Source organism: Ammodytes marinus (assembly GCF_949987685.1).
Source record: "Ammodytes marinus genome assembly, chromosome: 21".
NCBI lineage: Eukaryota > Metazoa > Chordata > Actinopteri > Uranoscopiformes > Ammodytidae > Ammodytes > Ammodytes marinus.
The window spans coordinates 21138428-21164741 of record NC_137225.1 but is presented as its reverse complement, the minus strand read 5'-3'; the positions used below and the strand labels follow the sequence as shown (position 1 = coordinate 21164741).

Here is a 26314-nt window from a genome sequence, read left to right as displayed (position 1 = left end):
ATGCACATGTGCCTGCATTAGAACACTTGACAGTTTTTGTCCTTGTATGTGCTCCAGCACACTGCTACACAACCATACGTCATGTCTTTTACAATTAAAAAATATCCTATATACAGTATACAAACAATATAACAACTCTGAGTCTAACATCAACACTGCACTGTGGCAAAATATAGCAATACATAACTATAACGGAGGAATAAACTCTCAAATACCACATAGAGATGATCAGTTTGTCATACATTAATTCAAGGTTTTTGTATTAAAATTGAGCAGTTGAGTTTTGGCGTGTGAAAATATTCCTTCAATCCACCTACAAAAGGTAGAAATGTTTTATCAAAGTGCCTTTTGAGAGCCCCTCAATGAGGGGTGTAACTTCAAAACTTGAACCGAAAAAATATCGGTAATGATCACACTCTTCATCTTCATTTTTTCCATTTATGTTTGTGAACAAAAGAAAAATACTAAAAGAAGAGAGCACAATAGCCTCACAATAATCTATGCAATGTTGACAGTGTATGTTCTAGTATACTAAATAAATACACTTTTGTCTCCTTAAAATGCAAATACTTTTTCTCACAGACTCGAAATAATGTTAATAATATCACATGTAATTCTGAGAACTTGAAAATAAGTCTACACAAACACTGAGTCACAGATGTGACAGTAAAATAATTAAAATGTTCAGTCAAAAATGCAACCTCTTGCAACACGTGTCTCACATGAGTTCTGTATGTTCTACTGTCCACGTAGAAAAGTCACATTCACTTCATATTGATCTCGTCCTCGCTAAAAGGTGCATCAGTTTCAAGTCTCCACGGCCTTCTCCTTTCCTTCATTACACTTTCGAAAACCTTGTGTAACACAGGGCATTTCTTAGGACCATCTTCTCCTGCCCTCGTTTTTTTTTTTTACAGCAGAGAACTAATTGCTTCGTCTGAGAATCTCGTTGAGGACGACATCGCTGCCTGACCCATCAGATATGCCGCTGTCCATAAACACAGAGCCTGTGTGAGTGTGGGGGGGGGGGAGAAACTTTAATGTGGTGTAGAAAGCATTTAAATAAAGCTAAGTTATACGCTGCACTTTGTGACCTGTGAACATACCACTGCTGCTGTTGGTGACATCGCTGGTAACAGAGGTGCTTCGAGAGGTGAGTGGTGGAGCGTTGGTCGATTGCGTGGCAACTGACAAATGCCTCTTGTTTTGGGTGGCCGTCCGACTCCAATCTGCAGAAAAGTGCGTTTGTATTTACATTAGGTCAGATCTGAATTTTACTTAATGTCATAGTAAAATCCATTAATGTTAGCAGATTGTATATGTGAGTGTTCAGCGGAGTCTACTGGCGACATTCTAGATTACCACGCTCCCTTGTTAACTCCTCTGTTTCGTACAATTTACAGAAGATGCGGTACCCTTCAAGGACAAGAAGCTAGTTACTTAAAAATGGCAACATCCACCACTGCCTCAAGTATTTCCACAATATCAAGTGATGAGGTGAATATGCATTTAGTTATGTATTCTATAGAACTTTTTCCTTGTCTTCCAATAAGTGCATTTCCAATTTATCAGAATTATAAAACACATTAAGATACCCACCTGAGTTTTCAGGCAATCGCAGTTTCCCACAGCAGAGGTAAGTTCTCCACTGCCTGCGGACGTTCTCCTTCACAGCACAGTGGAAGACAAAGACAAAGAAACCTAGACAGGACAACAATAAATTGTAAAAAACTATATTTTGGCATACATGTGTGTATTATGGTTTACTCACATAGGGAGAACCCAGTATAGATAGATAGATAGATAGATAGATAGATAGATAGATAGATAGATAGATAGATAGATAGATAGATAGATAGATAGATAGATAGATAGACAGAAAGACAGACAGACAGACAGACAGACAGACAGACAGACAGACAGACAGACAGACAGACAGACAGACAGACAGACAGACAGACAGACAGACAGACAGACAGATAGATAGACATCCAGTAAAACTGTAAACTGTACACAACTCTAAGAATTAAATTAAACTTTGCAGAAAATAAAAAAATAAGTGCAAAATAATGAATGAATGAATGAATTTATATACAGTACACATATAATTATAATTATTTCATACAAGTCTCACCTTGCAGAGTGTTGAATATAGAGAAAAGGTAAACAAAGGGTAAGTAGAGGGGTCCCCATGCAAACAGGGCAAACCCCCATGTGAGGCCTAGCAGTACGATGAGGCCGGCTATGCTGCGTAGATCAGTGATAAACCCCCTGTTAGGAGACTGGTTCTGGGGGTTCTGCCTCTTGATCCGGGACAGCTGCACCATCACCACCACAAACACAATCAGGCACAGCACGAAGATCAGCAGGAAGTAGGCCACCACACCCACGTAGAAGACAATGTCATTACGGATCCAACAACTGCAAAGGGGACGGGTATATGAACAGAAATATGTGTCACTAGAACATGAACTTGATACATCTGATGTATTTACCAACTTAAAATGGCTTAAAATAAAACGTACTACATAATTGTTGTTCCCTAAGTTGATCCCTGCTAGGGTGCTGCAACACTTTATTAAGTGCCTTGCATGGCAGCTAAATGGTAAATGGACTTGACTTATATAGCGCTTTCTAGCCGAAAGTGTATTTATTTATTTATTATTCTTTCGGACAATTCCACACAATACACAATTTTCTCTTGCAAATATTCATACATCATACTTTGTGTTGTCCGAAGGGAGACGGAAGAAGCCAAAGGCTTATCAGGTCCCGCCCCCATTTTCATCAAATTCGGATTCAGATACACAGATTACTGTTACAAAATAAAAATAAAACAAACAAAAAACATTATTTTTTATTTATATATAGCTATATATGTATATATATATATACATACACACACATATATATATATATATATATATATATATATATATATATATATATATATATATATATATATATATATACATATACTTTTTTTTTAAGAATCTGCAGTCCAATACACAGTCAATTTTAATCTAATTGCTTCAGCTTTTAAAATCAGTTCAGCACAGTTCAGTTTTTCTGTGACAATGCCAAGTGTATAAAGTGTCAAGTGGCCTTGTATTTGGCCTGTTCCATTACTAAACTGGTAGTCTAAACACTTCTGCAAAAGTATTCCAAAACAAGTCTGTCTGCTGGCCTGTATTATTTGTTACAACATTGTAATGAAAGTGACATTGACATTGTGCTCAGGTTATTAGTCTGTAATTTTCAATAATTTTTGAAACATAATTTGCTTTGAAATGAGTGTGTGTATTTGTGAATGTGGTAAAAAAATTGCTTTGGGGCTGAGAACAATCGTCTAAAAAGTGCTATATAAGCCAAGTCCATTTAAAAAAATATTGCATAAGTGTATCTGTGTTGTTAAAGTTGTTAAGATTGTTGGAGTAACTTACAAGTCATCTGAAGTGCCATTAATGTTTCTTCCATACGTGACCAGACCATAGTTGTCTTTGTCCACTGCTATTATAATGATCACCACGATGAGAGGAATGCCTGCAAAGAACAGGAAGTCAATTATCAGAACCATCTCCATCTCAGTCATTAAAGCTATAGAGGGTAACTTTTTCATATACATGAATGTCGGTTACGTTCAAGCCATCGACAAACAAGTTGACACAAACTCATCAGAATTACTTATGGGAATAACATGAGTTACGCATTATAGCTTTAATGAATGCACTTGACATATTTGCAGAAAAAAAAAATTTAAAAACTGATCGACAAAAAACCTTGAAAGAAATATATTGTATTGTACATTTATAAACTCAGTTTCACTCACCCCAGCCCACCAGTGAGAACTTGAGCATGTATCTGCTGAGGTAAGGAGTGAACACACGCACTATACTCAGGTACATGTGTAGGGCCTCAAGCCCCGCCCACGTGAATGATGTCAACAGGAAGTAGTGCAGAAAGAAGGCAGTACTAATACACAGCCCAACGGCCGGGTAAAGCGCCAGCCAGCCATCCACTAAGAAGACAAGGTTTAAGAGGAGGAGGGACATGCAAAGCTGGACCAGGATCTTGGCGGGAATGTCCCGAAGAAGTTTCCTATAAAGAAAATAGTTTGTTAGGATTGGGGCTTAGTTGTTTTGAGGTTTCTTGAATAAAGCTGACAGGCAAGTATGTGTATTGGTAAAGGCAGAGACTCTTACTCAAATGAAAGATATGTCATTAAGGTGACAGCCAGAAAAATGGCAGAGATTCCACAGCCGATGTAGGTGATGAAAGTCAGAATTTGTGCCTGCTTTGGGTCAAGTACTCCCTCTCTGGACAAATCCTGTATTTAAGATAGGGTGCACACAGAAACACACATATACGTACATTGAACACACATTCAATAACAACAGGCTGCTGTTTCACAGAAAAAATGTCTGACAAAAAGTCAGTTATCTGTTTTCACGTTTATCTGAAATTGTATTTGTTAACTTTATTTCTTATACGCACGTTGTATTGTGACGTGAAGAAAGGTATTGGTACAATTATTGTCAATGTTTCACAAACAAACACTTATAAACTAACCAGCAGTATAGCAAAGGATGTGAGATGGTTGCAGCTGCAGATTGTCTCTTCCGATGTGGCGTTGACAACAAAGCATCCGGCCGAGCTCCAGCCTCCTCCACCACCTGATCAAGAGAAACACAACAATCAGGGATATTGATACCCGTGGCAATATGGCTCTTTACCAACTTCATTTGGCAGTGATGTACTCACCATTCATAGTGAAGTCCCAAAATACACAGGAGGCCTTTGGGTTCTTTGCATGCAAAAAAATAACGAAATATCATCACAGAGGAACTTTGAGGGATCTATAAATACTGAATTTAATGAATTTCTGAACAAAAGTGATATGCTGGTTTTTACTTGTGTGCACCCTTACCTGAATGGGGTTGACGTTCCGGATGGTGAACTCAATGTTCTCTCTCAAGTTGCTCAGTGACAAATTGGCCACACTAGAGCCAAGGACTTGGCTGACAAGGGTATTGTTATCCAATGATTCATCCTGGCAACAACAAAAGGAAATACGGTTGATATAATTATTTTGTAGGATAGTGATATTCAGTTTGAGATGTATGTGATCACAGTAATTGTTGTACTAAACCTACCCTGACTTAAAAAAACACATGTTGGACGTACTGAGACAATTTTAAAATGCTGCTTTTAAACAATTTAATTTACACCAATAAATACCGTATAAAGTACCTGGAAGAAGGCAGTTTTGGTGTAAAAGGTTACCAGGACCCTGTCGGCCTGCCGTTGCTGCTCGGGACTGAGATCCGAGGAGAGGGACGAGGGCAGGGATACAGATCCCAGGACAGACGCTGACCTCTTGGACCGAGATCTTTGGAAAGAACGCAACTGGACGCACAAAAAGTTAACAAATGATTAGTCGTGTCTCCTAGTCTATTTGAGGTCAGGCTTTTTCATCTCTTTATGTGAAATAATTTGCATTTTAAATCCCTTTCATGTGTCAAATATAAATGAATCAGTGTCTTGCATGAGGGCCATTGTGTCTCAGGCTTATTTGGGTTACCTGGACATTTTCCGTATTGAAAATGTCGATATGTGTCGTTGGAAAGTTGGTCCCATCTACTCTCCTCACTGCCAGAATCAGCGACGCTGAGGTGATAACCTCAAAGTCACCAGGGAACGACAGCTTTAGACCCAGATCATCTACCAGTCCAATCAGCCTGTCAGCAGGGCACAAGGCAAAACATTTTAGAAAAATCAAGCATATTCGAGTATGTGTGTCTATGCAGACGATGGTTGTGTGATTGTACCTGTTCGAAGATCCAGAGAGGGCATCTGAGTCGGCCTCCATCAAGTTGCTGACAACATTGACTGCATCTTGTCCCACTGCCTGAGATACATTAGGGCTATCCAGAGCCCTCTCCAACCTATCTACCAACAGTTCCACCTGCAACATCCATCAAATTGTAATGTTAACTTTCAAAACATCAAATTTACCGTTTTCTGAAGATAGTAACATATCAAAATGGTTATTATAAAAATAATAAAAAGATTGTATCAGTCAATCATTATTGACATTATGTTATTGATTTGTTCATACATTTCCAAATCAAACTAGTCTTAATACAAACACATATACAGTATATACAATTACAGAAGTCCACAAAATAAATTGTTTTATGCTAACATTTTTGATAGAAATGCATAGGTCAGTAGCTTCACCTGAGAGGAGTTGAGCTCAGCTGCATTCTGTGTTTGTTCCACTAGCTGGTTGACTCGTTCCTCTTGCGACTCTTGTTCATCAGTTGTCTTCTCTGCAGTGGTTGTAAGGGTAGTTCCAGTACCTTGGTAAGGAGAAGAGCAAGTTTTCAATTCATAGGAATCCATTATTCATGTTTGGTGGTCATTGCAGTTATACAACAAATCAATCTAGAGAAGGATTCAGTTTACTAGTTGATGTTGAGTCATATTTGAACTCCAGAAAAGCATTCTATCCATTGAGATTTAGAGACAATACGTATTTATCTTATGGGCTTCACAGTTTTCCCCATACATACATAAGTTCAACTTTAAAATGTATTAAGAAGAGCAATCTACTCCAGCCAGTTTGATCAACCACACTGACACGTTTAAACCTTTAAATTTTAGATTCTCAATTTGACATACCAGGTTGTGTTGTGGTCGTGCTGTTGGTGGTTTGGAGAGTTGTTGTAGAAGAACTCACAGGAACCTTTGCAATAGTTGTGTCATTCGGGGCCGGAACTGGAACATTCCTGGTTGTAGCGGCGGTGGTTAAAGTTGTAGCTCCATGTTCAATGGTTCCGTTAGCTGCTGTGGTTGTTGATTTGACTCCTGGTCCTTTGGTTGTGGAGTTGATTCCTGATGTACCATTGGTTTTAATAGTGGCAGCTGTAGTAGAGGTGGCTTCACTATCCTTGGTTGTTGTGATGTTGTGAGGCACTCTCGCTGTGGTATGATTTCCAGTTTGGTTTTCCAATGGTGCTACAGTGGGTTTGGTGGTGTTGGCGAATACAGAAGTCGTATTGTCCAGAGTTGAGTTTTTTAAGGATGTTGTTGCAGCAGTCGACGTTGTCGTGTTTTTGTTAGGAACAGTTGTGTTCTTTTGCGTTTCCCGGATGGGTGCAGTGGTTAGGTTGTCTGTGGTCGTTTCGTTTTGAAGTACTGTAGTAGTGGATATACTTTCATCTGTTGTGTAATTGTTGGTGCTAGCTGTGTGATTGGGAACGGGTGTAGATGCGCTAATTGTTGTGTTACCTGTTGTAATCGAACCATTCGTTATGTTTCTGTTGTTGTTTTCCGCTGTAGTTATGTTGTATTCTGTTGTGTGATTGTTAACAGATGTAGTCACATTGTAACCTCTTGTGTTATTGGGAGATGTTGTGAAAGGGCTAAATGTTGTGTTACTTGTTGTAATTGAACCATTCGTTGAGTTCCTACTGCTGACAGCGGTAGTTATGTTGTGCTCTGTTGTGTGATTGTTAGTAGCTGTAGTGAAATTGTTGGCGGCTGTAGTTAGATTGCCCAGTGTTGTGTGATTAGCGGAAGGTGTAAATGCGTTGGCTGTAGTTAAATTGTAAGTGGGAGAAGTTGTTAATGTTGCATTACTTGCTGTAACTGTACCATTGTGTAGGTTACTGTTGCCGTCTGCTGTAGTTATGTTGTGCTCTGTTGTGTGATTGTTAGCGGCTGTAGTCACATTGTAGACTACTGTGTTATTAGGTGACGACGTAGATGCACTACTTGTTATAAGTGTACCATTTGTTAAGTTTTTGTTGTTGATTTCCACTGTACTGAGGTTGTACTCTGTTGTGTAATTGTTGACGGCTGTAGTTAGATTGTAATTTGGAGAAGATGTAACTGTGCCATTACTTGTGACTAAACTGTTGTGGCTTGTTCTAGTCATGTTGTTCTCTGTTGTTACATTGTTCAGTGGTGTGTGAGTTGGAGAAGGTGAAATTGTGTTGGCTGTAGTAAAACTGTTATTCGGAGAAGGTGTCAATGTGCTAATTGATGTGCTACTTGTTGTAATTGTACCATTGGTTAATACTCTGTTTGCTGCTGTAGTTATGTTGTACGCTGTTGTGTCATTGTTAACAGCTGTAGTTACATTGTACAGTGCTGTTTGATCGGAAGCAGGTGTAAATGCAACGGCTGTGGTTACATTGACATTTGGAGAAGGTGTAAATGTGCTAATTGTTGAACTTCTTGTGACTGAGCTGTTGGGCAGGGTGTTGCTGTGTGTTGTAGTAACATTGTTCGCATTTGTTACACTGTTAGTTGCTGTTGTTACATTGTACACAGTTGTGTGATTGGGAGAGGGTGCAACTGAGCTAATTGTTGCGTTACTTGTGGTAATTGTTCCATCAGTTTGATTCCTACTCCTGTCATCTGTAGTAACATTGACATTTGGAGAAGGTGTAAATGAGCTAATTGTTCCGTTACTTGTGGTAATTGTACCATCAGTTTGGTTCCTGTTGTTTTCTGCTGTAGTCATGGTGTTCCCTGTTGTGTTATTGATAGTGGTTGTTGTCAAATGTTTGGCGACTGTAGTTAGATTACCCAATGTTGTGTTATTTGGAGAAGGGGTAAATGCATCAGCTGTAGTTACATTGTTATTCGGAGAAGGAGCAAAAGTGCTAAGTGCTGCATTACTTGTGACTGAACTGTTGTGTGAGGTTGTGTTGTTGTTTGTCGTTGTTACATTGTTAGTTGTGGGAGTTACATTGTACACAGTTGTGTTATTGTTTGATGGTGTAAACTGACTCATTGATGGACTACTTGCTGCTATTGTACCATCACTTTGGTTCCTATTGTCTGCTGTAGTGACATTGAAATTTGGAGAAGGTGTAAATGTGCTAATTGTTGCATTACTAGTTGTCATTGTACCATTGGTTAAGTTTTTATCGTTTTGTGCTGTAGTTATATCATACTCTGTTCTGTTATTAATAGTGGTTGTTGTGAAATTGTTGGCAGTGTGATTGGAAGGAGATGTAATTGCATTAGCAGTGGTTACATTATTATTGGGAGAAGGTGTAAATGTGCTTATAGTTGAACTACTTGTTGTAGTTGTACCATCAGTTTGGTTCCTGTTGGTGTTAGTTGTAGACACATTATACAGTGCTGTTTGATCGGGAGAGGTTGTAAATGTTTCGGCTGTAGTTGCATTGAAATTGGGAGATGGTGTCAATGTGCTAACTGTTGCGTTACTTGTGACTGAACTGTTGTTCAGGGTCTTGTTATCGCCGTTGTTTGTTGTAGTTAAATTTTGCTGCTCAGTTACACTGTTAGTTGCTGTTGTAACATTGTACACAGTTGTGTGATTGGGAGATGGTGTAGATGAGCTAATTGGTGCGTTACTTGTGGTAATTGTACCATTGGCTAGCGTTGTACTGCTGTCAGTTGTAGTAATACTGTTTCCTGTGTAATTGTTGGCGGTTGTCGTTAAATTGTTCTCTTTTGTTACACTGTTAGTTGCTGTTGTTGCGTTGTTCACAGTTGTTTGATTGGGAGAGGGTGTAGATGCGCTAATTGTTCCGTTACTTGTTGTAATTGTACCATCAGTTTGGTTCCTGTTGTTTTCTGCTGTAGTCATGTTGTACTCTGTCGTGTTATTGATAGTGGTTGTTGTCAAATGTTTGTCGACTGTAGTTAGATTACCCAATGTTGTGTTATTTGGAGAAGGGGTAAATGCATCGGCTGTAGTTACATTGAAATTCGGAGAAGGAGCAAATGTGCTAATTGTTGCTTTACTTGTGACAGAACTGTTGTGTAAGGTTGTGTTATTGTTTGTTGTTGTTACAGTGTTAGTTGCAGTATTAACATTGTACACAGTTGTGTGATTGGGAGATAGTGTAGATGCGCTAATCGTTCCGTTACTTGTTGTAATTGTACCATCAGTTTGGTTCCTGTTGTTTTCTGCTGTAGTAATGTTGTACCCTGTCGTGTTATTGATAGTGGTTGTTGTCAAGTGTTTGGTGACTGTAGTTAGATTACCAAATGTTATGTTATTTGGAGAAGGAGTAAATGTTCTGCTTGTTGCGTTACTTGTGACTGAACTTGTGTGTAAGGTTGTGTTGTTGTTTTTTGTTGTTACATTGTTCGTTGCGGTAGTTACATTGTACACAGTTGTGTGATTGGGAGATAGTGTAGATGAGCTAATTGGTGCGTTACTTGTGGTAATTGTACCATTGTTCAGCTTTGTACTGCTTTCAGTTGTAGTAATGCTGTTTCCTGTGTAATTGTTGGTGGTTGTAGTTACATTGTTCTCTTTTGTTACACTGCTAGTGACTGTTGTTGCATTGTTGACAGTTGTGTTATTGGGAGTCGGTGTAATTGAGCTAGAAGATACGTTACTTGTACTTGAACCAATGGTTACGTTTCTTTTGTTTTCTACTGTAGTTATTTTGTCCTCTGTTGTGTGACTGATAGAAGTTGTTGTGAAATCGGTGGCAGCTGTAGTTACATTTAAATCGGGAGAGGGTGTATCAGTGCTAATTGTTGCATTACTGGTGACTGAAATGTTGTGTAAGGTTGTGTTGTTGTTTGTAATTACATTGTTAGTTGATGTTGTTACATTGTGCAACGTTGTGTGATTGGGAGAGGGTGTAGATGCGCTAAGTGTTGTTGCATTACTTATTGTACTATTGTGTCGATTTCTACTGCTCTCAGTTGTACTGCTCACTTCTGTATCATTTTGAGAAGGTGTCAATGTGTTAGTTGTTACATTACTTGTGACTGAACTGCTGTGCGGTGTAATGTTGGTATTTGTTGTGTGATTCTCTGTTGCCATTGTGTCATTGTTAGCTGGTGTTGACACTGATGTTACCTTGTTGACAGGTGTGTGATTGGGAGATGTTGCAAATGGGCTGACTGTGGCATTACGTGTTGTAGTCGTACCCTTAGCTAGCGTTGTACTGCTGTCAGCTGTAGTTACATTGTGCCCTGTTGTGTGATTTGGAGATGGTGTAGATGCGCTTGGTGTTGTTGCGTTACTTATTATTGTACTATTGTCTCGATTTCTACTGCTCTCAGTTGTACTGCTCTCTACTGTATCATTTTGAGAAGGTGTCAATGTGTTGGCTGTGGTAACATTGTAATTGGGAGAAGGTGTAGATGCGCTAGTTGTTACATTACTTGTGACTGAACTGCTGTGCGGTGTAATGTTGGTATTTGTTGTGTGATTCTCTGTTGCCATTGTGTCATTGTTAGCTGGTGTTGACACTGATGTTACCTTGTTGACAGGTGTGTGATTGGGAGATGTTGCAAATGGGCTGACTGTGGCATTATGTGTTGTAGTCGTGCCCTTAGCTAGCTTTGTACTGCTGTCAGCTGTAGTTACATTGTGCCCTGTTGTGTGATTTGGAGATAGTGTAGATGCGCTAGGTGTTGTGCTACTTGTTGCGATTGTACCATTGTGTAGGTTCCTGTTGTCTGATGTAGCTACGTTGTGCACTGTCGTATCATTTGAAGAAGTTGTAAAGACGTCGGCTGTTGTGACATTGTACACTGGTGTGGAACTTGGAGAAAGTGGGAGAGATGTAGTTGTGTTAAGTCTTGCAATGATATTTGATGAGTTGAAAGACAATGTTTTGAATTTTGTTTCGTTTCGGTTTGCTGTGGTTATGTTTGACACTTGTGTATTTCCAGTGGGTGTCGGCAATGTTGCGTTATCAGACAAGGTTGTGTTTTGTACTTGTGTACTGTCCGAGACAACCATGTTTTGTGAGCTGGTTTGAAGGACAGGTCCTGCTGTCGAAGATTGTGTTCTGTCAGTTGTTGTGAGTGGAGTAGTAGTCCTTTCACTATTTACTGCAGGTGTGTATGTTTGTCCACTGGTGTGCGTCACAGATGGTTGTAGGGCTTCAGAAGTTGTAGCCTTCAAAGTGGTGTGCTGTGTTGTGCTCTGCTTGGTTGGGATAGGTTCCGGAGGGCAGGCGTCAGTCAGAAGAACAGCAAGTGTCTCGTTTGCGTCACTGTGTATGAACACAGCAAAATACTGAATAACTGATAGTAAGTGAATATGATGTACATGTGGCCAGTGCTTTGTTTAGGGAAATTGGAGGTGTATGTTAATATATGTGTTAATTTAAGTACTGTATCTGAGTTCCCAAATTTCCAGAATTACTTTAAAAAAAACACTTTTTGTGTCATATTTCCACTATGGTAGGCTAACTACACATCTATAAAAAAAACAGACAAGGCTTCAAAATCTTTTCTACAAACAATGTGCATGAGTGTAAACTCAATAAAAACATTACAAATTCAGTCTTCTAAAGGGAATGTTTTATACTTTTACCATTTAAGTAGCGTGGGGTCGGGTTGGCAAATGTCCGACGCACGCAGGTCACTGGAAACCCAGGTGAGGTTGGACCCCAACAGCTTAGAGAGAGGCAAACGAGGAGGGCCACAAAGAGCTGAGGACACACATACATAGCACCATCAATATAAATCTACACAATAAGATGTTTATAAACAGTAGAGGTTTCATAGGGAGCCTTCAGACTAACCCATGCGTGCAAGAGGGCTTTCGGTTGATATGCCAATAGTGCCGTTGATGAGGTGTTGCATAAATGTTTGTAGGAAGCAGCCATTGACAGGTCGAGACATCTCCAGTATCACCATGCAACTGTAATACCTAGAAACCAGCAGCAAATGGGTTATATCTACTTTTAAATGCTGGTATTAATCATCATATAATTTATCATCAATAGTGTATTCCTGTTGTGTCCTTGAAGTGTTATTTTTCTTCATCTACACCATGCCACATTTATATCAGAATGAATAGTTAATATCTGTTTTTGTAGCATGTTTGTTTTTGATACAATATCAGATAAGATAATGTGTACATAAATTATAGGAATAAACATGGCTACCTGTCTTGTGTCCCATGGCATTCCAGCTGTGCGCCCTGGATAAAGAACATGATTTATGAAGCATGAATGACAACACCAAATCCATGTGAGTAAAACAACGTGATTGTATAAGACTTACCTGGTAGTGATGTGTAATCTCTTGGCACAATGGCCTGGAAACAAATAATAATAATAATTGTCTACATGTGTGAATTATCAACCCCAAAAACCTTAACTCTCAACATCATTGAGTACCAGAATTATCATTCACACAGGTGTAGTATACTTTAGTAGTGTATACAGATTAAATAGGAGACAGCACATCACAAAACTACCAGTAAGATGATATTACACTTATACATGGTTACAAATTGTAAGTGATTCAAGGTGGATATAGACTTACCCTGGTATTTTGAAACAGTTGCTGGCAAGTGCTGACATCTGTCAAATAAGTTTATACAGTCAGTACATGGCATATATGCGGAGGGTAGAGCAATCACACTGTAGGCCTACATACCAATACTTTCAGGTGTCCAATCCCAGAAGCACTGGTAATATTGAGTCTTATGGCAAAGAACTGACCTAAAGAGAGAGAAAAACAGTTAATTCTAACACCCACTCAAACAAATAATAATGAAAAAAACATACATATATATATACAGTATATTTATTTATTTTAGACAGTATATATCTTATATACAGCTGCCAAAAAAACATTTTGCAGCTGTATGTGGAGAGACACAAGAGCCCATGTATGTAGGCTACTGAAATGATATTCCCGTGACATTAAAATGCAAACATATGTAGAAAGTCAGGTAAGACAATATTGTGTTTTCTTACTTTCAGAATTGCAGAAAGAGGTGCAGTCACAAAAGCGGGGCTCTTCTCCTGTGATACAGAAAAACATGGTTAGAGCAAGGGAAGCCACAGTGAATTCTGGAGAAAATAAAATGTGTTTTTGACACTCACTGCTGCAGGACTCTGCATTAGGTTGTGGAGCTGGCCTTGAGTGGGGCTCTATTATGGAGCTGAATAATTAACATTGATAAGATACAGCAACTGAGTGGACAACTGTACAGATGTTAAATCAGTGATTGTGTGCAGAAAAAAACAAAAGGGAATGCTCACCATGTGAGCTTGGAGTGTTGCTTCGCCTGGCAGATTTCATCCAGGGAAGATGTGGACGTACACCTCACAAACTTTCCACTGGAAGGCGCCACATCCCCACAATGATCTTGAACTGTTCAGAACGAAATCGACACGAGTAAGCTAATTATACTGTGTGTGGTTGTTTGTCATGGTTCAGGGTAAAGGAATGAATTATGCCATTGATGTTTCTCACATAAGGAAATAGAAATTTTTTTGTTTGGGTTTGTGCTATATATTTGGGAGGAAATTTAGATTTCAGTTAAAGGTTGCAACACACTCACTGCATCTGTATTTGTATATGTTAATATGTGTGTGTGCTCATTCATTCAAAGCATGACAGCAATTTGCATGCTTCCAAAATACTGTCTTTGTGAGTGTTTTAAACCAGTGTGTGTGTGACTCAAATGCAACATTCATGGTCCAAATGAGAACTATGAGTAAACATTTATAACATTTAGCACTGTAAACTGAAAGGTCTTTTTCATATTTTGTTGATGCAGTTAAATGTCACAACATGTTTATTTTTTCCTTCTATACGTAAAACTCTGTCATTATAGACGTAGAAATAACTGTTATTTATAAGCTCCAAATGGTGTGTGTGTGTGTGTGTGTGTGTGTGTGTACTTGTACAGGAATTGTCGTGAGGACCAGTTTAAGCTTTTAACCGTCAGAGTGAGGGCATTTTTGGAAAGTGAGGACATTTTGCCTGGTCCTCACTTTCCTCAAAGGCCAGTTTTTGGGGTTAAGACTAGGTTTGAAGGTTAAGGTTAGAATTAGGTTTAGGTTATGGTTAGTGTGAGGGTTGGGGTTAGGCCTTTAGTTGTCATGGTTAAGATAAGGATAAGGGGGCTACGCAATACATTAGTCGATGATGGTCCTCACAAAGATAGAAGTACAAGAATGTGTGTGTAGGTTTATGTACAGTATGTGTGAATATTGCTACAGTAGGTATATAGGCGCGCGCTCACCGACTCTCTCCACCTCTCCTATGATTTCCACTTGTGTTTGTGCGCCTGTGTCTTGCTGCAGTGCAGAGACTAGGGCGCGCTGCAGATCACACGCAGACACGGCGTGGCTGAGCTGCAACATCACATCGCAGCTGGTCGTAGTCCTGGAAACAAAGTGTTCACAGCACTGTGAAAATAGGTGCACTCAAGTTCCAGAAAAAATGCACTTGAGAAAAATACACTTGACAATGCCATTTTACCTCATGTTATTTGTCTCCTTACAGTTCACCTGTTTGACCTGTGCAAAGACAGGAAAAACAGGAAGTCATGTGCCTGCCTGAATTACAGAAGACATGTTATTCTGAGATAGTCCAAAGGATGCCATATAGCTTGTTTATGGGACAAACTGACCTGAAGTTGTCTGTCATCATCCTGACAGAAATCTATAAGGCCTAGACCGGGGCAACCAAACGCTTTTGACACCTGAGTGAAAGATGGAGAGACAGATGCTGATAACTGTGAGAGAGGTGGTGGGAGCGTTACACATACAGTACAGTTGAAGGATGAGGACAATGATAAATGTTTCGTTGGGTTTACTTCTGTACCAAGTGAAAGTCCTAACTCTCAGCATTGATTTGTAGATGTTTACATCCACATCAGATAGAATTTCTATCCATATTTTTATTTCACAGTTCCCCAATGTAAACTGAAAACTGAGTATTCTGATTCATTCTACCGCAGCGTTTTGCATTGGTGCTCCTCTCCCTGATGGATTTAAGATCATTTTAGCTCAGATGGGGGGCAAGCTGCACAGTGTGCTACCTCCTGGTTAAAAGCTTACTGAAGGTGAAGGTGGTTGCTGAACTACAGTTCAAACTGTTTTAAAGGTAGAGTCAGCGATTCTGGAGAATGCTTGTTGTCAAAATCACTTTTAGTCAAGCTACCTGTCCCTACTGTGTGTGTGCTGAAAGAGAATCTGGTGTTAAGCGCTTTGAGTGCGAGCATTATTAATACACAGCCTAGGCTCTGTAAATGGGAATGTTGCTATGGTGGGCGTCCTTTGATTACATTCCCTTTGTTTACATGCCTGTTTACAGGGCTCAGGTTACGTATTTACTCCAGAATCGTTGTTTAATTGTTAGGAGATATTCACTGAGTTCGAAGAAAAAAGTGATTTTTGTCAATAAGCTTTCTCCAGAATCACTGACTGCATCTTTAACCATAAAAGTCAGTGGAGACAGAACTTCAACGTCAGCATGTTCTGAGCAGTTATATGGTCTCTTCATAGTGATTTATGGAAGCCTATACTCTATTTGCAGTACAATAAAAATGGACAGATAAAGTAGGTCATGCTAACAATAAAAGAAGACATAGTGCTATCAGTCAAAACTTTCTTGGCAGAAATGGGCTTTCATCCTGATGAAATCCCTTGTGTTATGAAATGAATGGAATCGTGACAGTGAATCTGAACTCAACTGAAATACTGTAACAGTGCTGCAAAGAATAGTCAGTCGACCGACAATGTATCTGCAAATATTTTGAACATTCAATTTAAAAACAATTCAATGTGAGGATTTTTGTGTTTTTTCTTCATATGTTATAATCGTAAACTGAAGGTTCTGGAATGTTGATTGGACACATACAAGACATTTGAAAACCTCACCTTGACTCTGGGAAATTGCTATGGGCACTTTTCACTTTTTTTCTTACAATTAGAAAGAATGACCGACAGAATAATGTAGTTTTTCAGCTGTAGCTAAAATGATGTAAACGTTATTGAATGGAATATTTACCTTGAGTAGGCCTAAAAATATGTTTTTTAACTTGTCTGCATTTAAAGTATAATTGTGCCTCTCCATTGTACTAATATTGTATCACAAAAGTGTAGATTATTCCTATATAGCACCCCAATACATATCTGAACATCTTCAAACTCATGTTCAAAACCTTTCCTCCAAGTACAGAGTGAAAAACATTGAAAGAAGTTCTACTTATTCAAATGCATATACAGTACATGCACTTACACACAGTGTGGGAAAGGCGCATGATTCACAGTTTTAATACCGGTAACCGAGAAGGAAGGATCAAATCATAAAAGGTTCACAGACAGCACCCAGGTGTTGTAACGTTCTTGTGTCATGCAGTGATAAATGGCAGACGGTCCATCTCTAAATTAATTTCAGGTGCATCACAGGGTTGGAATGTCCTGCTCTTATGAGCTAAGTCTCTGCCTGAAAGACTTGTTTGTGACCTTTAAAGCTAGTTAGCCACATGACGCCATGACAACAAAGCAAGAGAAACCTAAACAACATAGAGGAGGAGATGTTTTCACTCTCACCAAGTTACGGAGATCCTGTTCATTCGTAGTGACGTTTACACTTATGGACATCCAATAGTAAGCAGCTGCAGATGAAGAAATATAGTTAGAATCTGAAAAAAAATATGCCTAAATAAAGCACTGTGATTGGACCAACGTTGGATATGTCTTACTTGTATTGGAACACAGTTGGCTGATGTTACAATTTACTGACAAGGAAAAGAAAGCAAGAAAGGGTTAATTATTGTTTCTTCTCTGCATTAGTAAGACAATACCATTTAGGGTGTCTAATTATACACCCAAGCAAATATGCATCGTGCGTGTGTGTGTGTGTGTGTGTGTGTGTGTGTGTGTGTGTGTGTGTGTGTGTGTGTGTGTGTGTGTGTGTGTATGTGTGTGTGTGTGTGTGTTTGTATGTTTGTCCCACAATGCAATTCTGAAACAAAATTGAGTTAATGAAAGAAAATTAGGGTTGTGGGGAAACAACTCCAATCAAAACTGGGGAAAAATTCTGTATATAATTAGTGTAAAGTATCAACGTCACTCACCGGTGACATCAGACGTTGGTAAATGTGTTGCTATGACAGGACTTGGTTTAAAAGGCACTTCTTGAATAAAAAAAAAATAAAATAAAAAAGAGGCAGGTCATAATCAGGAAAGAGAGCTATATTCGAGATATAGATACTGTTTAATATTATTATTATTATTATTATTCTAAATGTGACACATACCAGATAGAGGGAAGAAAGACCGTCCAAATCCAGTTGTGGGTGCTGAAACGGCAAAGGTAAATTAAGAGTGTGGTGTATTTCTACTCTCAAAACTTTCTCTTTCTTGCTGTCTCTATCAGTTACATTTATTGCAGAAAAATGCAGCCATGAACAAATACAGATAGACATTCATAAAAAATACACACACGAGTGTGAGTCACCTGAATACACACCATTAGTAACACTTCCATTAGCTGATGCTTCACGTCTCAACCGTCTCCGGGCTACAAGACACATGAAAACATGCAACATTCAACATCCAACATGCTCTAAAAACATGCACAGCTACTATATATAGACTACTGCCATTAATAAATAAGCGTTCTGATCGCACGCATGCATGATACAAGACACTTTTCATGTTAAAAAATGTCAGTTACATTTGTGAGAGAAAAGACTACAAGACGACTCTATTGACACAGGATAAGAGGCATGCTCAAGGATTTCTATGTTTTAGCTACAATTCAAATATTTTACATTCATGAAATCATGAATGCAATAACATATTAGTCAGAAAAAGTCATTCATGCACAAGAATCCCAGCTAACACACTTCTACAAATAGATCCAGTAAAAAGGGTTTTGTTTCGCCACATCTGTCTTACCACACATGAGGTACGGGTCTCTCTGCCTGGCCATGGGACTGGTTACGCCCCAGTAGCGAGCGTTCCAGCCGATCACGGTGCCGTCCTCACAGAGGCCGTGTTGGTCCAGGTCGGCCCACATCCTGAACAGGTAGAGTTCCACCTGGCCAGACACCACACCCGGGGGTCTGTCTCTGGGTCGGCAGCCCAGCCACAGGGAGCCCGACGGGGGGATGGCAGTGGCGATGACCGTCCTCTCTGCCACCAATACCCCATCCACCTGAAACATTGAGACAGCTTAGTTGTTGCTTTTGATGAAAAATGTGGACCTATGATACAATGAAACATTTTTTTTTCAACAAAAAAATATTTTTAGCTTTTTGCCTCACTCTCCGGCTCGAGAGAAGTTGACAGAAACTGTAATTGTACGTGCATTTTTGACATAGAAGTTGGCAAAGGTTGCTCATCCAGATGAGTACAATGCTAGTTTAATTGATATAGTATATGGCTAAAAATAGGACCAAAATCCGTTTTGTGTTATCTGCATTAAAAGGTTTGTCTCAGAGCAGTACATTCATGTAAGACACTGCTGCTGTGCGAGTAACCTCCGATCACATCGCACATACTTCAGTGTCAGTGTGCAGTCAAAACACTTTGTTTGTACAAAGCATTGTCTCTTCTTTCATTCCGAACCCCACCCACAATCTGAGGTATTTCTGCACCTAAACTTTACATTACATTTAAGCTGTTCAGCAAGCGACTTACAACTTGAGCTATGTATAGGCAGCTAATACAGGGCTTGCCTAGGGGCCTACACTGGACTTTCCAGCACCCTGGGAAATGAACCGCAGTGTCCTATACCAAAATGAAGGGTATGACCCACTGAGCTATACAGCTTTCATTACACATTTGATATACTTTACTTTACTCTATGCTATTAATAACTTATGTAACAATTCATGTGAAATATTGTACTTATTGCTCCTATATGTTTACTTATAGCCTACCTCATCTAACATAGGCCTATAAATAAATGTATTCAAACTCACTCTACCATGACCAAGTTCAACAAGATAATGCTACTTGAATTACTAGGTCTACTGCATAAGTAATAATGATCATCAAGGTTTTTGCTATTTAATAACATAACACAGTGCACTGAGACATGTTTGCTAATGATACAGACTTTTATGTACCATATTGGCTCAGGCCTCGTTGCAGTGGTCGCGGGTTCGAATCCGACCTGAGGACCTTTACTACATCTCATCCCCCCTCTCTCTCTGTCTCCCCATTTCAACTCTGTACTAAAAAATAAAACTTGAAAATGCCAACAAAAAAAGTAGAGGATTCAAAAAAACTTTCCCCTACCACTGGGCATATCAACACACTTCAACTATTACCTCCAGGCTGAATGAGTCTTGTATGACGTCCCTCCTCAGACACACCCTGTGCCAGTGTGTTGGGCTGAGCCGCAAGGGGAACCGGTGTCTGACCCTGAGCAGCCAGCCGTAAAGCGCCTCGTCGTCCCCCTCTAGCCCCAGCTCAGGCCTGGGTGCGTGGTTAGAGCTGTAGGAGAAGGCCACCCAGGGGCCCGGGACCACCACGCGGATGTCCACACACACAGTCATCTGGTAGAGCAGCGGCATGGCGGCCCTGTCCTGCAGGGTCCAGTGTTCCTCACAGCCATGTAAAACTGCTTTAGTGTCAGCCAGGAAGAAGCCCAGAGCTGGAAAAGGTGACGGAAATGTAGATTCAAACATACAGAAGATATGGAGAAACGTTAGCATTAATTTGGAGTCATGTTTTCAGTCAACTTGGTAAATTTAAAGCTATAGTGCGTAACTTTCTCATATCATTGAATGTCGGTTACAATCAAGCCATTGGTAAATTAGTTGACACAAAGTTTATTAAGCCTATCAGCTCTACAAAACTCTCTCTGTATTTGTCAGTATGACAATTATCTGTACGCCCAAGAAATGTTCAGTTGTTGATTCTACTGCTAAGAAAAAACCTTTGCCTAAAGCAGAAAGTATAACATCTTTGTACGACCAAAGGCACCAGGGGACAGTGTTGTTGTAATTACTCAGAATGCCATGGGGGCGACAGAAGTTACAAACTATAGCTTTAAGTCCAATATGTATTGGTGTCCTCCAACTGCGACGGGAAATATCTGGTTCTTCTTTGGCTAAATGCTCCATACCCTTCTGTCATTGAGTGCTAGTACAGTGGGTTTTTACTCAAGCTTTTTGTCCGAAAACAATGATGCTAGTGAGAGCAAACCAAAAAAGCGAAGTAATAAATAAATGAAAATTAAATAAATATTTAAACTATTTTCTCTTTATATGACCATGAGCATTGTACCTTTTGCAGGAGTTGCAGCCAGCTGCAGAAGCCAGATGACCAGAAGGAAATGTTGCGTACATCTCCACCGTCCTTCAAAGCAAAGGCCATACATCCTCCTGGAAACACAAGGATGCATTATATACAGTCTATGGGAGGCTTACAAGTGTAACTAAAAATTCAATAATAATGAAAAGTTAATTTTCTTCCGTAACTTAACTAAAACGTTTTATCTTTTTTTATTCCATGAGTTGTAAGCCGTAATCATCAATAATTACAACAAAAGGAAGAACTGACATAATTCACTTTGTGTAGTGGATCTAGAATATGAGAACGTTTTATTTTGGAATGAACTTTGCCATGATATTTAAAATATGTTTGGATGCACCTGTACAGTCACACATAATGAGATTTCCTGCTTCTCCTTTTTTTTCCAATATTATTTTCACTCTATTTGCCTTTGCATGCATGTTGGTATTGGCTATTTCTCTATCACTCATGCATGGCGATATCAAATAGCCTATCATGTCACGCTTTAAGTGAGAAAAAGAACATCTGTTTGTATTCCAGCTTCCTCTTCCCATATTTCTGAGATCATTTTTCCCTTCCGTGCACTGGGGATTCCACAGACATTCTCTTTTATTGCTGGTGGTAAGCTAAAACGATCTAATATTATCCGGGGCTTTGTCTCTTCTGAAAGACTGGCTGCAGGGCAGGGCATGGGGCGGACACTGCAGGTTGGGTTACACCTTGCTGCATTCACACCTTGATATACAGTATTACATGTCATTGTTGCATGTGTCTTCATGCTGTTGATGCAGGTCATTTTTATAAAAATGGCATTAAACAATACAACACTTTGTAACATAATGGCTCAAAAGGCTAATGTAAAGTGTCAGAAGGAAAATACTCAAATTAAAAACACTATAGTTCCTGATGACTTTCAAGATCATATAATCTTGTAAAGACATCAAGGTATGGTTTACATTTAGTATAACTGCGTCATTTGTTTCAAGAGTCAATTTTAAAGAAAATCTAAATTTTGAAAACAAACATTGGCGCTGTGAAAAGATTGTTTGAAGATGTAATCTGTTACTCTTGTTCATGAATTAGCTTAAATGTATTATTCTAGCTACTCCAAAAACGTTAGCATTCATCTGGACAATTCGAATAGACAGACGTAAGTCCACTCTCCTTTTTGCTGTTTTGCAAGACGTATTGAAATATATAACACATTGAGTTTACCTGATGTCAAATGTGCTAATAACATGTATTAGTCTTGCCCTGCAGACAACAGTTTGAACGATTTTAATTATTAAGTATTAAAATGTTTGAATTTGGCATATCGCAGTCACATCAAGACACAACTTTTACCTCACCTATATTTTCTTGCCTACTTTTTAATTAAATAATCAACCTTATTTCTGAGCTGATCCTCAAATGACATTTCAGGTGTAACAATAATTGTGTCAGTGGATATTAATGAGATGCTTTCACCTTACTGCTGACGTTTGTTTGGAATTCTATTTTTAAACCATGTACCACATGGTTGGAATAACTGGGAGTGTTTTGCAATTACACTGAACCCGATTAAAGAAAAATGTAGATCTACTGGGCTTGTCAGCTGAAGTTATGTGGCAGCAGAAGTTTAATTGTGTCAAACGATACACACAGATACAATCTAATAAATGCTTTTTGATCCGTATTCCGACCTGTTTTTATCTTTGTTTTGTTCCCACGCTTATCTGAAATCTTAGATACGAGATAAGAGTAGGTCTCAGAGATTTAGGGCTTCTATTACTTCATTAACATTTTGCCAAGATATACAATATATTTTGAATACATTAGGTAACTTATGGGTATGAAAATGGGCAATCATTGTTCAAAAATTCAATTTGATCTTCGAGTAAACTATATTTGTGTTCTCTTAAGATGTGATTATCAGATGTATTTTGTGTCACTTCAGATAAAGAGAAAGTATATTTTAAAGACTTGAACCTACACAGAAGCCGTGGGGTTATTGTTGCTCCTAATCTTGATTTCACAAGTTTCTATAACTATACTGCAAGTGTTGTATGCTGATCTCTTATTTAATTTTTATTTTATTTCTTTTTAATCTGCATGCATTGGTGTGCTTTTTGTTGTTATTTATGTATTGACTCTATTTTTTATACATTGTACTATGGATCTTCATGTGTCCTGAATAAAATCATATATATATATATATATAACTGAAACCCAAAACGTTGTTGACTGTTTCCTGATCTAGTCTAAGTAGAGTAGGTATCAAACCTCGTCCAAAACCTTACATACATCACATCTTACAGACAACTTATTCAAAATATAAAAAAAATAGTTATTTTCTAAAATAACGTGTCCAAATTTGACATATCATTTTAAACAATATCGGCAACAGTAACCATTGTTGAGGAATCTTTTAGTTGCTTACCTGATGCTTCTCAAAAGCATCTGCGAGTGTTTGTATGAGAGTCCTATGGAGGGGGGCTCGTCCTATTCACTCTGATCCCACTGTTCCCGTGTCTCCCCATCTTGTCTTCCGAGTCCAAAACTTCCAAACAAGTAGAGGTATCTTTTCCCGAACTCTTCCAAGTATTTTCCTGTCTTGTCTTTTTCGTTCCTCAGTTGCTCTCCCTCTCTTTGCCAGTATCCACCTGTTTCTTACACAGCAATATCATCATCTGGGATGGGTCAGGTGCCTGTGTGCGAGTGTGTGTGTGAGTATATGAGTGTGTGAGAGCATCGAGGTGTGTTCAGGAAATCACAAATTCTGAAATGTGAGGAGACAGCTTTCAAAATAATGACACACCCCCACAGAGAGGGAGGAGGAGACGTAAGTACATAGACAATAAACAGTCGAAGAAGAGTATTTGTGCTTTTATCTATCTCCTTTATATCTTTGTTTTCTGTCTCAGTATGACTGGAGGGCAGCAGCTGGTATTACAGGATGCAGGACCAGACAGTTCCTGGACAGAGTATTAGCCTTTATCTGGTGTGTGTGTGTGTGTGTGTGTGTGTGTGTGTGTGTGTGTGTGTGTGTGTGTGTGTGTGTGTGTGTGTGTGTGTGTGCGTGTGTGTGTGTGTGTATCCAAGCGCCCACTGAAAAGAATGTGTGAGATGCAGCAAATTGAAAAAAAAAAAAAACAAGCAAGAAATTGCACGGTAGGCTCAAGTAAGAAATGTTGGATTGATTCAGGTTGACAAACCGGTCAAACATATTCCCTGTCTCAGTCTCTCCCACACACACAAACACAAACACACACATGCATGACTCACGCACACAGAGACTGAAAGACACACACACACACACACACACACACACACACACACACACACACACACACACAGGCGGCTGTACTGTGAACATGAGGAATGGCATCTGACGTCAGACGTAAAATGAATCCAAACAAGACTGGAGCAGCCTCAGGGCGACACGTCTTTTCAAATCTTGGTGTATTTTACCTGTCTATCCAGTACTGTCTGCCTGTGTGTGTGTGTGTGTGTGTGTATGCCCTGGAGGCATTAGGCAGTCAACCCATTGACCACAAGGGGGCAATAAAGTCTATAGCATTTTCCCCCCTTTTTAAGTGTCAGGTGTCAGCCTTTGTTCTTTTCTCTTTTCCTGGTAGATAACAATACAGTATCAGATCAGTGGAGCGGAGCAGGACTGCAGCATGTTACTGCTGTGCCTGGGTGATGCACCAAAAGTCATAGTGTGTGTGTGTGTGTGTGTGTGTGTGTGTGTGTGTGTGTGTGTGTGTGTGTGTGTGAGTGAGAGCACAGTTCAAGTACAGTTCAAGCTAAAGTGACTTAAAATATCACCAACACACTCACCCCTGAGTGTCTCTCTTTTCAACCATCCTTTGAGAGTGACAGCACATCACAACTTTGCAAAAATTGCTTTTTTTAGCCCACCACAGGTTTTTTTTCTTGTTCTTTTTTTTACAGCATATGGCCGGCGTTGTCTGTGAATATCAAAGAGGTGTGGATGTGCATATGCTATGGTAAGAGCCTATACCTGTCTCTAAGAGTGCATTAGCAGTCAGAAAGTCCCGTGCATAAAAAAGGTCACAGCTTGAGAACATTAAGTTTCAGTGTCCTGCCAAGATTTTCTCAGAGTGAGATCCCCGCACCTGTTCACAAAACGTACTGCATTTTGCGATACAGCAAAGCCTGTGTTGAATTTATAGGACATTTACATCCTGGGACCTTTACCCAGAAGGCCAATGACCTTTTGAGAAAATCAAACATTTCAACCTCTAGAAACCAAGGACCTTAGATGTTTGGCCAATTTTATTTTATAATCTTATTTAAAAAAAGGTTCCTTCCCTTGGGTACTTATTTCAGATTATCTAGGAACTACTGAACAGTATTATACAATCACAGAAATTAAGATTATGAGCAGTAGGAAAAGTATTTTGGTGGATGGCGGTAACGGGGATGCTGGAATATCCCTTTTTAGTTTTTTGGAGGGTACATTTTCCGGAATAACCAAAGAAGAAAGCCGTAATGCTATAGCACACCATAGAAGAAGAAGTCACATCGTTTACAGGGTGAACATCTGGCATATCTGACCATCAACTCAAACAAAATTAAATTAAATTAACACAGCAATATATACAGTATGTTGACAATATCAAATTATACCTGAAAATTGTAAATCCTAAATACCCGTATAACGAGTGACATTCACATCTGTCTCAGAAGTCATTTGAGTTAAGCGACAATTAGCAAAGATTCCCATGCCGACACGCTAAACATTGTCCTTCAAACAATTCCCCCCTATTGTTCCCTTGTGTATTTATTGTGTATGAAAGGTAATTGCAGCCCATCAATTTCACATTCCTTAATGAAAACTCTGCAGCTCTAACATTGATTTAGTGCGATTGGATTGACGGCACGATTGATTTGTGTCGGACGTGTTCCCGGAGGCGTTTTATTTTTTTTTTACCTCCGAGAGCTCAGTCTTAAGTGGGAACCAATTGGCTGCCACTTAAGGGAAGAAAGGATTGAGATTGATTTCCATTATTTGATCGTGACACATTTTCTGTTTGACATCTGCTCCGAAGGCGCACACTATGTGACTGACTGTTGTCTGGATTCAGTTTGGTAAATTTCCCCCACAATTAACCATTTTGACACGCACCAGAGCACTCTCTTTGTGTGTGGGTCTGTGTGTGTGTGTGGGCTATACATAGAGAATCCTGTAATCAGCCCTGTAATTGTGTTGGAACCGTGTTTTTCTACAAAGGATGACGCAGTTAGGAGAGGCAGCAACAGCTCGGGGGTCGTGCATGAGC

General features: G+C 39.3%; 1 protein-coding gene across 1 annotated transcript; it reads right to left on the bottom strand.

The window, feature by feature from the left end:
* Nucleotides 1-23655, bottom strand: adgrg2a (adhesion G protein-coupled receptor G2a). Its single transcript, XM_080050087.1, has 35 exons — nt 23446-23655; nt 21018-21115; nt 20057-20382; nt 18678-18936; nt 18247-18297; nt 18035-18076; nt 17852-17911; nt 17325-17389; nt 15398-15469; nt 15247-15284; nt 15008-15150; nt 14019-14130; nt 13860-13918; nt 13731-13778; nt 13408-13472; nt 13294-13331; nt 13030-13063; nt 12912-12946; nt 12546-12673; nt 12335-12452; nt 6685-12011; nt 6241-6362; nt 5829-5965; nt 5582-5738; nt 5251-5406; nt 4928-5050; nt 4762-4804; nt 4570-4673; nt 4203-4327; nt 3830-4098; nt 3444-3543; nt 2135-2421; nt 1600-1701; nt 1107-1229; nt 1-1007 (listed from the first exon to the last, which is right to left on the bottom strand). Exons 1-35 carry the CDS (start codon nt 23463-23465, stop codon nt 925-927), a joined length of 9069 nt encoding a protein of 3022 aa, XP_079906213.1. The 5' UTR covers nt 23466-23655; the 3' UTR covers nt 1-924.
* Between the last annotated feature and the right edge of the window lie 2659 nt (nt 23656-26314).

What these genes read in the sequence shown, in the direction of transcription:
- adgrg2a (XM_080050087.1), bottom strand. Translation starts at nt 23,465, where the DNA reads ATGCTTTTGAGAAGCATCAG. An exon ending in GGAACGTCAACCCCATTCAG is followed by an intron (nt 4,805 to 4,927) that starts GTAAGGGTGCAC and finishes TTGCATGCAAAG; the next exon opens with AACCCAAAGGCCTCCTGTGT. An exon ending in TGTCACCAACAGCAGCAGTG is followed by an intron (nt 1,008 to 1,106) that starts GTATGTTCACAG and finishes ACACTCACACAG; the next exon opens with GCTCTGTGTTTATGGACAGC.